At 32.5% G+C, this 13,352-nt stretch overlaps 1 protein-coding gene across 4 annotated transcripts in view; it reads left to right on the plus strand.

Annotated features, from left to right (window-relative positions):
• Positions 1-12,784: 12,784 nt before the first annotated feature.
• The window catches only part of LOC125067680 (dynein heavy chain, cytoplasmic), a 29,902-nt gene continuing 29,334 nt past the window's right edge, over positions 12,785-13,352 (plus strand). For all 4 annotated transcript variants that reach the window (XM_047676396.1, XM_047676398.1, XM_047676394.1 and 1 more), the window contains exon 1: positions 12,785-13,118. In XM_047676396.1, the coding sequence (XP_047532352.1) occupies positions 12,878-13,118 (241 nt within the window). In that variant the 5' untranslated portion in view covers positions 12,785-12,877. The remainder of the gene's footprint in view (positions 13,119-13,352) is intronic.

Consider the following 13,352-nt stretch of genomic DNA (forward strand, 5'->3'; position numbering starts at 1 on the left):
TATTTGTATTTACGTAAGTGTTAAAGTACTTGATTTTCAACATTATTTTCATTGTTTGCGTCATTGTTATCATTAATTTCAACAATACTTAAGACTTTTTGTACTTTCAATTGTGCCATTGTCTTCCAAAATAGATATGATAGGCCATTATGGGACCATTCATTTATTACATAAGACGATTTAGGGGGGGTGGGGTCGGCGGTCGTTTCCTTTATATTCTTACGTAATAAATATTAAATATTTATAGGGGGTCGGCCTATTCTTATTTTTTCTTATAATAGTATAGGTGGCAAAAATAAGCGAAAATAGTATATAGCGATAATATGGTAACTAAAGCAAGAAATTAAAAGGTGCAATTTTTACGCGATACTTTATCTAAGTATCGCGTAAAAATCGCACCGATCGTCGTTTCATATTTTGAGTTTTCGATAACTGGAGATATTTAAATAAATATATTATATAGATATTTAAATTCAATTATACCTTTTACCACCGTGAAGAGATCTTTAGGGTCAAGGATTTAAACAAATATGTAAAATGATGATTCAAAAGTGCTTGTAAAAGCTTACATGAGTAACGTATATATTTTGATTTTGATTTTAAAATATTCCTTATTTCAGGACCATATTTTTTTGTAAACTTCTATTAATTAAACCTAATAATATAAAATTATTGTTATAATAATTTTGCAAAATATAGCAGAGTAAATATGTTATTTTTAACAATTTAATTTAAAAAATAATTATTTTGAAATATTACATTTTTAAATAAATTAAAATATTTAATTTAATGAAATGTCATGTAACGTTGAAAAACATTTTAATAATATAAGGTAATAAACTTTAATTTTGAATTAATAATCATATTTTAAATTTAAAAACATAAATCTTAAATTATTGTTAGTTTTTATAAAATTTTTAATTTCAATTCACACTAAAAAATCCAACTAGAAATCTGGTTTACCACGCTAGTAAGAAAACGCCCGAGCCACTGTGAAAGTAATTTCGTGATACATTGCTGAGGTTAAATTAATATTAGATTAATAATATTAGAAAATAAAATTTACAAACGTCAAAATAATTTTCTGTTATTTATTATTCATTTTAAAAATATTAGTATATTTATTAAGTACTTATTAAGCATCGACATGCTTATTAAGCATGTCGATGACGCGAACATTTACGCGATATTTCATCCATCCGAAAAGCGTCTAACGCGTCTACCCGTAAGATTTTCCTCTACCAAAAAGTGCCCAACGCGGCTAAAGAAGCACTTCAAAAATAAGAAAGTATTATACCTAAGTCCTTCCTTGGAGTTTAAGCTTTCTTGATATTAAGTTTCATCAAATTCGATTCAGTGATTTTAGAGTTACATTTATAATATTAATATAGATTACAATATTATAAATTAAATATATGTACGTTTAAAATTCAATGACAAACTGCAATAACAGAATCAAGGTTTCAGTAATAAGGTTTTATTAATAATCAATGGGAAATCTAATTAGCAAATTGTGGCACTCGAAGAAAATTTATAATTTATAAAATACCTACTAAATTAACATCGCACTTCACATCACTATAATTCAATTCAGCTTAAATATTAACTGATGTTTCCAAATATAGTATTGACTTCCCATTTAAAATAGTCGCTGCAGTAGATTTCATAAAAGTATTTCCAGCTTTCGTTATTAAAAACCGAATGACGTATGAAGTATTTCAGTGAATTGAATTATAAGCATTATATATGTTATCGTTCCCGATTAAAGCTTTAATTTTTAACAAGAATTTGGGCACGGATTCTATTTCGTATTTATTAAAATATTTTTTTGTAAAGTTGAGTGTTTTCAACCAGATTTTTATCACAATTTAACCTTCATGATTAAAAATCGATAGAAATATGGTGGTCATATGCAATATAAAGTAGTAAATTCCAGACGACATCTTCATTAACTTGAAATGGGATTATTTCGTTTTTATATGAGTAAAATAATTAACTTCTATTAATTAAATAAAGTATTCTGATTATGTAAAAGCATGGAGTTAATATTTTGTTGATTTTCATGGAGTATATGTAAAAAATATAATTATAAAATATATCTACGTAGTTTAAATAATTATCAGATTTTAATAATATTAATATTAAAATGTTTGTTAAAATGACTCAATTACTAAGAGCGTTTTAAAACAATGGACTCCTAGATCACAAAATTATAAAAACCCTCTTTTCCCATAACTGCAACATTCTTGGGATTTACACGTTTATCCAAAACCACCCACAGCGGTTATCTGTATAATAAGAAAAATAACCTTACGAGCATTTAAACTTTTACTTTTAAACAAAATTTATTTTACTTTTAAATACTTTTTTGAACCTCGCATGTCTCTCGTCTCATTAAAAGTTGTTTTTTGTAATTAACATTTTAGCTACAAGTTACAACGTACTCTGAATATACATACTTAGCAAAATGAAATTGTGGACAATAGTAAAGTTCATAGTTAAAGTTAGGAAGTGTTTTGAATAATATCGCTCTCGTGCCTTCTACCTTCGCTTCGACGAGGGGGCCCGTCATAGATTTTCGGAAATCCAATTTTGAGTTATTGGCTTTGTGGTATACGGAGCGTCCATGATATATTTCAATTCGAAAAAAACTTGTAAGAACCAAAAGGTTATACATACAGCTGTCTGTATAATAGCCTAGTGTATTTTTGTTGTTTATTTGTCCATTTTTCATGGATAATATTACCTTTTCATTCTAAAAGCTGCTGTGTTATTTAAAATTTGGAAACTGCTAAGATTTATCCTTAAAAAAAAATGTAAAACAAAATTAACTCATTTAGTATCTAAGTATTTTCAGGTTTCACATTTGTTTGATGGGAAAAGTTTTTGGGATATTTTTCAGTTTTTTTCACATTTCTATTTCCGGTAATTATTACGGAATATTATATATTATTATTTTTTTCCCAGTAATAATTATCGGAAAATATTAAAAAAATATATTGACTTACATAACATTAAGTATTTCCTCTTGGCTTCCAAAATAATAAAACTAAATATGCAAAGTCCACTCTGATTTCGTTGTTGTTAGCTTTTTTAATAATATCAGAATATTAAGTAACACTATACAAAAGAAGCCTTTGTCTTATTTTTGCAGAACGTTTTTAAAATAATTCGTAACTTTTCTTTTTGCGTAAGCTCCTCTGAACCAATTAAATAGCTTTTTTAAAAGACTTTTAATCGCCATAAACAGTCTTGACACCGTGACAACTGACAAGAGCGTAAAAATAAAAATGGTTCCGAAATAAGGAAAAAAAAAATCGATTTTAATTGTGATGCTTCTCATCATGAGTCGTGCAATATATATTTTAAAACCGAAATAATAAAAAAAAACGAACGCCTAAAAATGATATTGATTAATTTAGGTGCACGTCATTTAGTCTTGCAATTAAGTCTTAAGCTACTACTTTTGAGTTACACGAGTTGATGACCAAAGTTTGTGTAGTTGTTGGTAACTTTCTGAACAATTACAAATATAGACGTTGCTAACAATTTAAGTGGAAACGAACCTTAAAACACAACGGTTGGACTTTTTACTGCTGCTACCCATCAGCTTGTTTTTGTTTTGTATTTCAGTTTGTAAGGTGAGCGACACGAGCTCAAGGAACATCTTTAAAGTGCAAGTGTCTATGGACGAAGCTACCCACATAGCATATAAACCATGGTCGTCATTCTTTCTAACATAAATTTTATAAATATATCCATTGTTATAGCCTATTTCAATATAAATCAAAATATACTTTATTCAAGTAGGCTTTTACAAACACTTTTGAAACTTCATTTAACAAACTATATAAAGTGAAACTACCACCAGTTCGGAATGTAAATTCTACCGAGAAGAACCTGCAAGTACTGAGTAGTTACTCTTTTTGAACGTTTAAAAATACAGTCATGTTAGTTAAATACAATTGAAAAATATATGTATGTAATATATCCTGCCTGGAAGTCAACAAGTATTACCTCCACGCTTTTTTATCATCTGTATAATCTTATGTTTAATAATCTGCCTTCTTTAAAAATATATCTTTTACAAATGATTTGATACTATGAAATGGCAAAGTTAAAAATGTCTGCGGAATTTTATTATAGAAGCGGATAGCTTGCCCCAAGAAGGATTTATTGACTTTGCGGAGTCGGAAACTTGACGTTTTGAGCTTATCCTTCTTGTGCACATACAATGACTACCACTGATTATAAGAAAGTGATCAATGTTACTGTGAATATTCATAATATTGTTGTAAATATATTGTGACGCAACAGTAAGTATTCCTAGTTTGTTATAATTAAGTACTGAGGCATTGAAAGCGTCGTGTTTCTTATTTTAAGTCACGTTAACATAAGAGTGGAACCTCAAAAGGCGTGGAATCATTTCGACATTGAATTCTGGAAACTTACTAACTAATGTTAATTCTCTTAAAAAAAAATAAACCAAATAAAATATTTAAGGATAATTTTATACCAAATATCGACGAAATCATAAGTAAGTATTTAACTGCAGGGTATACAAAAAAAGTAACCATTTAGTACTTGTGTAACTCATTTATAAGAAGTAAGTTAGAACTTTGCTCAATTGCATTGGAATTCGTTTTATCGAACCCATAAAGATAGATTGGAAAGAGTACACAAAATGATAACATTACAAAAAAATTTGAATAAACACTCTGATTTGTTAAAACATTACATTACAACAAGATTTGTTATTCGCAGAGATATGATGGATTTGTGTTTTCTACATAAAATATTATCAGGTAATAAAGATTACCCCGACGCGACTGAAATTAAATTAGTTATTCCGAGAGAAAATGCAAGGTTTATAAATTTATATACGACTTTCAAATGTCGGTTTTCAAGAACAAATGTAGGCATAACAGCCACTTTAAATATGCCTTAAAACTTATCATATTATATTACTAACGGAACCCGCGGCTTTGCCTAAGCGAAATTTATAAAATTTTATAGCACATAAACCTTTACCCTCCATTTTAACCCTTAGAAAAGATTATTAATAAAACTTTAACTATGCTAACATTTCATCTAAATGGGTTCAGCGGTTTAAACGTGAAAAGGTAACAGACACACTTTTGAATTTATAATATTATATAGATATAGATTTATAATGAGGCGGACAGATATACATAACAAATATTACGACAATTTATACACATACAAGTAAAGGTACTGCCTCGTATAGCCATAATTTAAACATCAATTTTATACCGATATTTTTATTTCACTTTCGTTTAATTTTTTATCATATTACGATATAATAAATATTATTGTTGTTTTCATATATCATTTTACTTTAATACGTGCTTATATTCATACACATTGTTTTTTATAGTTTTAATTAAAAAGTGTTAAACTGGAGTTAGCAAAACTAGATCTGTATAATCGCATGATGAGTTGGCGTTATAATTTCGTTGTGTTATATTATTTATGTCTTATGATTGTATTGTATTGCTGTTATATAGTTTTCGTATATAGTAAACGTCTCAATATTTAAAATTGTTTTTTTTTAGTACAGATTTAATGTGCATTGTGTTGGCTTCCTATTTATAAAATAAAAACTAACTTACTCTATAAACTACTGAACTGCCAGTATAATAGACAATTTTAGCATTACATTAAATTTTTACATTATGAGCCCGCCAATATCCCACTGCTGGGCTAAGGCCTCCTCTCCCTTTGAGGAGAAGGTTTGGAGCATATCCCACCACGCTGCTCCAATGCATTAGTACGATAAATATTCGAAATCGGAAAATACGAAACCTTCACAAATAATTTACTACAAATAATTTAAATTGATATTCTTAAAAAATATTAAATAATAAGAAATAATCTTCTGATAGTGTATTGTGGATTTCTCCCTAAGCTTACCGCGCCTCAACTAACCTAATTCTCTCTAACATTTCTCATTTTGGACTGAGTTTATAAATTCTCATTATGTAACTTAAGGGTATGTACAGCTTTACAAACTTATTAGGTAATAATGTAGACCTATTTCTTTTTTCGATACTATTTCATACAAAATAATAGCTACATGGGGGGATATAATGGGCTAAGCCGTTTTCTCCGATAAATCTTAAAAACTAACTGTGAAGTCGGTGCTTGAAAATAGTCTTTATTACTTAACCTCTACCTCTGATTACTGATACCATTTATTATAATTTTATCAGTATAATTCATATAAATAATTGTGAATTGAATTTATAAAGCTGCGTCCCAAGTATGTACCTTTTTTCACATCAAAGTATAATATACAATACGAATATATCGGATAAATTTCTGAACAATTTTAAACAAATTGTCTGATAGGTAGACCAAAAAATAGTGTGTTTCGAAACTACAGTATAATCAGTATAAGTTCGTCTAGTGCGATAATTTCTTTCTTTATTACTACACTTATAACTTAGTATTACTTTAAGGATAAAGCGAAGTCGTGTGTACTGCAGCTACCCTAAAACGGTATCAGTCAAATGCCATCTGAGCGCTTTGCCACAGACAGACACCGCGTCGAGCGAGTAAAAGCCACGTTTCAGCCAATAACATTCGTCAGACTATTTATACACTGCATTTCCGTAAATCTGTGTCGGAGTATCACAAAACAATGTATACTTTATTCTTTCGCTTACTCTCTTCTCTTAACTCATGAATTATTCGACTATATAACCAAAATAAAAAATCAAAATATTCTTAATTCAAGTAGGCTCATAAAAACTTTTTTTTATGTAATTGGTAAGCTGACCGACAAATGGGCCACCTGATGTTAAGTGGTCACCACCGCTCATATTAACGATCCCTTACTTGCACCACCAACCTTTGGAACTAAAATGTTATGTCCATTGTGCCTGTAGCTACACCAGCTCACTCAGCCTTCAATCCGGAACACAACAACAAGTTTTGCTGCTTGGCGGCAGAATATCTGATAAGTGGATGGTACCCACCCAGATGGACTTGCACAAAGTCATACCACCAAGGAAAACTTTTGAATTATTATGTTACAGTCCGGAAAGTAGATTAAGTCGTCCCTATATAATAAATACTCACATTTACCAACTCATGTCGGTAAATCTTAGGTTTTACTGGAAAATCTTAAGATTTACCGTAGTTCGAGCTTTTACAGTAACATATATATACAGTCTGAAAATCAGCAGCATTATACTAAAAGCGTAAAATGGTTTTATTTGAGTTGCCTTCCTTTTTCTCGGTAATCATTTATCGTGCACACAATTATTATCACCGCTTTTTTTTTAATCCTAAAAAAATTAAATATTTGTAGCTCAAACCAAATCTAATCGAGCAATATAAATTGTATTGTACTTAGCTTATGATTTTCTCTTTTTTTTACAATTGCAGAAGGACCAGGTGCTCTAATGCAAGGGGTCAATAATCAGCATGAACATGGTGAAGCCTAATATTGTTATACTATTAGATATATAACGTTATTCTATAATATTCCATTCTTTAAAAAATCTATATTGGTTTAATTGAAGCTTCATTCGCAAAATCCATCTAACTTATTTGATAAAGGTGATATTGAAAAAAAAAAAACAAAATATCAAACTTAAATGTATTTGTCCCCGAGGCTGATTCAACTTCCATGTCACGATATAAAAGGATTTTAACGAGAACTTACAGCTTTAAAATGTTTTCCTTTCTGAATGATCATCACCTATGAGCCTACTGGATATATTTAGAATGTGTACTACGTGAATAATTACAATTAAAATTATCTATGTTGTTTTAACTTAAGTGATTTGCGGAATAATTAATTCCTGGCTGAAATTCGTATTTAAAGCTAAGACTGTTTCATGGAAAGTAGGGGATGACGCCTGTTGATTTCATGCCAGTATTCTGTGTAATTTACGATTTCCGAATTCATAGAAGTCATTTAATTCGTTAAACGATACCTATTGGACCTATTGAACCTTTATTATTCACATACATTTAAAATATTCTGTACTTAATAGTCTTTATTTAAAAAAACAACATCAACTGCATATCTGAAGGCCCTTCTAGTCCATTTTCAACAAATTGAATTAATTTTTTTGAATTAATTGTCACAAAATTGATCTTCAATTTTCTTTAAGAGATTTTTAATGTATTAATTCAGTCATAACGTCGGAATATATTGAAATGCAAATGAACTGAGATAGCTACTTTTTACATACTGTGTAAAATCCTTAGAATGGCAGTTTCGATAAGTCAGATACATGCCGAAACATCAATTCTAAGGTTACGCGGGGTATCCGGGTGCTACAAATTCAAATTTCTGCTAAAAATGTAGTGCGCCGTGTCCAGTGGCGGAGTGTAACACCTTCTACGCCCACATGAAACTGTCACCAAAGATTTCGAATCGTACTGGATAGGCGCAAGACGGCTTTATGTGCTTTCCAAAGCCCGAGAGTCATGTGGCCAGCTTCCACTCCTGCTCCTTCAAGCTCTGGCTGGTGCTGAGAATTTATTGACAGAAATAACATTTATTGACGGAATCCTCGCGATCTGTAACCATAGTAAATATCTACTATACCGAGATATCGGTGTATTTACATATAATATTATTTGTACACACAAATTATATTTAATAACTGTACAAAATCGCGTAACAGCCATGTATCGTTAAAGTTTCAACGCTTTTTAAGGTAGCTTTGTTTCAGCGAGCTTTATAAAGACATTTTCCAGGGTGATAGAGCGTCCGATATCTTATTACAGCGAGCTTGTAAACTGACGAAACGCTCCTCGAATCACTGCTTTTATAGCCTTCGTTGCGATATTCACATTCTACAGCCATTACAATCTTGTAACAAAAATGTATCTTATGCTTTGAATGATAAAGTTTTGAATCAATTGACAATCGTAACCAAGAGTATAGCCTGGTATAGGCAGATTTTTTGTCGACTGTGATGGATAAACCGAAGTAACGGGAGGCGTCTTGATTGAAAATACCGTTAAAGAGAGAAAAGGCTTTACGGGGTTTTTCAAAAGCGGTATTTCTTCGCTTTTTGTTTAAATATATCTATTGTAATAAAATAAAGAAATTTAGTTTCTTAGAATTGTAATGTTTTCTTCGAGAAACAAATGAACAGCTTCAACCTTAATAAGATAGATAATTATATTAGACTTAAAACAACTTTAACGCATATTAAAATAAAATTATTCGAGTGAACCTTTCTGGGTATAGGATACAGCCAAAGAGAAATAATTAGTATTTTTATTTAAAGAGAAATGAACTCAGGTAAATATCAGGCACATAACATCTTAGTTATTAAGGTTAACGGCTCATTGGCGATGGTGAGTATTGCGTGCAGTGCCAATGACCATCAGCGGTGGTGACGACTTAACGGGTGGCCCGTTATCCAACCTACCTAACTTCTTTAGCATTAGCATTAGCAGCCCGTAAATGTCCCACTGCTGGGATAAAAGCCTCCTCTCCCTTTGAGGAGAAGGCTTGGAGCATATTCCACCACGCTGCTCCAATGCGGGTTGGTGGAATACACATGTGGCAGAATTTCGTTGAAATTAGACACATGCAGGTTTCCTCACGATGTTTTCCTTCACCGCCGAGCACGAGATGAATTATAAACACAAATTAAGCACATGAAATTTCAGTGGTGCCTGCCTGGGTTTGAACCCGAAATCATCGGTTAAGATGCACGCGTTCTAGCCACTGGGCCATCTCGGCTAACCTAACCTAACTTCTTTAAATGAATTTAAAAAAATATGAAGCTCCCCTGACCATTTTCTGCCGAGGCGGTTATTCTCAAGGGATATTCGCAGGACATAATATATGCACAAGTGGGCGCGCAAAAGTGCTCTCTATTCCAACTCTCTTGTAACTCGATGGAACGGCAAATTCGACACGACCTTAAATGGCAAATGCGCAGTACCGACGGCTTTCCATATGAAGCCCGGAATGGGAGCAAAATCTTAAAAAAAAAAAACAACATAGAAAAGAACATTTTTATAGGCTGCATAACGATATATCTCTCGAGTCTGATATCTGGTGCCCACAGATCAGTCAGTTTAATTCATGAAGACGCTCAACCCAAGTGTTAGTCTCGAGTCGACCACGGCTGTATGTACATAGCATTAGTTCACATTGCTGTGGATGTTAAGTCAGGAAAAATGCTCATTTTTTATCTCAAAAATGCAGTATGTAGTAGTTTTAGATAATAATTACCATAAATCTGTTTCGGAATAAACTGACTACCAAATCCAGGAAATTAGAAATATATAAAAGTGTACGACGAACACGCACACGTAGATTTTTGTTGAAAGGGTGACTTTTGACATGTGATCTGTATCATATGTTTAAAGTAAGGCATAGAAAAATGTAACGCAATGTTGAACTCAACCCTGTTCATTTAATAATATAACCAAATATCGCTTTTTTTTTACGACAGAGGCAGAGGCAAACGAGCAGGAGGCTCATCTGATGGAAAGTGACTACCACCGCCCATGGACATCTGCAACACCGGGGGCTTGCAGGTGCGTTACCGGCCTTTCAGGAAAGAGTACGCTCTTTTCTTGAAGGTTCCCAAGTCGTATCGGTCCGGAAAAACCGCCGGCGAAAGCTGGTTCCACAGAGAATTTTAAGTCAGAGCATGCACCGTCGACAACGACCTTGATGCTCCGATCTGCCAAAAAACTGGTAATCCAATTGCATAATTTCCCGGGAAGCCCATAAGAAGGAAGCTTCGAAAGAAGCGCTTTGTGCCACACGCGATCGAAGGCCTTCGCTATGTCCAGACTGGCTGCTAATGCCTCCCCCTTGCTCTCAACTGCTTCCGCCCATCTATGAGTAAGGTAAACTAGAAGATCACCGGCTGAGCGACCCCGACGGAAACCGTACTGGCGGTCGCTAATCAGCTGGTACTCCTCTAGGTACCCCAGGAGCTGGCAGTTTATAATGGACTCCATTATCTTGGAGAACAAGGAGGTGATGGCTATAGGCCTATAATTGGACGGGTCTGAGCGGTTGCCCTTTTTAGGGATCGGATGCACCAAAGCAGTCTTCCAGGAGTTCGGGACGACGCCGAATGCATAGGATTGCCGGAAAAGACGCGTTAAGACCGGCGCCAACTCGGGAGCACAAGTCCGTAGCACGATTGAAGGAATGCCATCGGGTCCACTCGACTTATGAATATCCAAGGAAAGAAGTGCTTTACGAACTGCACTTTGCCGGAATTTAACCTCCGGCATCGTGGTATCACACCGCGGGATTGTTGGTGGTGACTCTCCTCGGTCATCCAGAGTCGAGTTCGCCGCGAAGAGAGAGCCTAAAAGATCAGCATTTCCTTCGCTGTATGGGCCAATGACTCACCGTCCTTGTGCAGAGATGGTAAGGAAGGCTGACAGAAATTCCCTAACGCACGTGTTCCTGAAGGGAGGCGCACCAGTCTCTCGCCAATTCTGCCAATGTACTCCGTCTTCGCCTTAGCGATCATGTTTTTGAAGGACTATTATTATACGTTTATACGTTGTTATTTTTTTAGAAATGCTTTAATAGATTTTTTTTTTCAATGATGCTTCTAAAAACAAAATCTTTTCAATCTATACTTGAGTGTGCTTATTACATATAAGAATATGACATGAACATAAGGAGTATAAGGATGATCCTATTGGATTTTTCCTTTATTCTCTTAAATTATAATAAATTCTGAGAGTTAATATAGATATAAATAATAATTTATATGTCTAGATGGACTCTCCGAAGTTATAATGTGTAGATAAAAAAACTTAGTAGCTTTACCTATATACCTATAACATGGCCAACGACCTATTCAATTTTTGAATTTTGACAAATGTTACTAGAGATTGCCGCAACAAAATATTTTGATTATCGATTCGATCATCATGTTTTGCCGTTGAATAATTAATTTGTATGCATTGTTTATTATTAATTCAAAAAATACAGGTTATTATTGCAAATAATAGCGTAACAATAATCACTTATTTGTTGTATTGATTATGTAGTAGAATAAGCATATAAATATATTATATTATACGAGAATTGTATCGAATTCCTGACTCGTAGATTTTAATAAATTGAAGTAAAGACTCATTATTTTTTTTAACGGAAACTTTATTTATAGTTTAAAAAAAATAGTTTAAACAGTGTATTAATTTGTTTTAATATAAAAATAAAATATAACGACTTTTTGCGGCTGTCAAGCTAATACGTATAGTTGCTAAAATAATAAAACGTCTTATATAGTTCTTTTGTTGTACGTATATAATTAGTAATATACCATTCACTTTAATTTTATATACTGAAGTTATTAATTATATTCATTCTTTTTAAAATGATTCACCAAATAAAAAGCTAATAAATATTTATGTCTTTCCTCGAACCATCTCAAGTTGATAAATTTCCATACCATTAAATTGTTCGTTGTTAAATTTCCTCAAGCAGCACTACAGAACATATAAAAACATACTGAAAAAAATCTAAGACATAGATTCAGAATTTTATTTAACAATAATATTTTAACATAAAATATTACCATCTGGTAATGTATGTGATAAATTCTATTTTTTCTTTTTTGTTTAATTATTATATGATATTTTATGGCTCCAATAATGTTTTATAATTATGTACATATTGCTTTGCCTGAATAAATTTTAGTGTTTTCGAGCTTCCAATGAAACCAAAATTATAATTATAATGGCAACATCGGATAATACGTCACCAGCTGCAAATTCAAGCCCTACCTTTTATTTCTAGTTGTCAAAAGCTGTCTACTGCGGCTGTAATTTCTTATAGCCGGATATTATCATTGTAAATCGAATAAGAAAACCTTAGATATCCCACAACAACATGGGAGATTCCCTTGATGGGAGTGAAAATGCCCCGGAGGCTCAAAATATAGTAGTAGTCGAATTCCAAGATTTTGCGAACTACTTGCGTCGAGCTGCAACGGTACTTTTGCCTGAGGATGACATCGTTCCACCGGCTCTCACCGCTGCACTTGACGACAAAGTGAATCAAGATTGCATTAGAAAATTTATTACAGATCCGCAAGTTTCAGCGCTGTATGTTCAGCGATTTTCATTGAAAGGTATGCGTACTTTAAAGACTATCGATCGCATGAGATCTTTATTCAACTGCATTGACGCATTATGCAAATTATGTGTTACCCACATATGAGTAATGAGTCATAGAAATCAAGCCAATGAACTATCACTGATCATAGATATAGTTCTGTTTGTATAAATAGCAAACAGTATACCATAATTCAAATAATACTTGGAAATTGTGTATTGGTTTCTTTTTTCTTTAAATTGTTATAGAG

The sequence above is a fragment of the Vanessa atalanta genome, chromosome 12 (assembly GCF_905147765.1).
Source record: "Vanessa atalanta chromosome 12, ilVanAtal1.2, whole genome shotgun sequence".
In the NCBI taxonomy this organism is placed as follows: Eukaryota; Metazoa; Arthropoda; class Insecta; order Lepidoptera; family Nymphalidae; genus Vanessa; species Vanessa atalanta.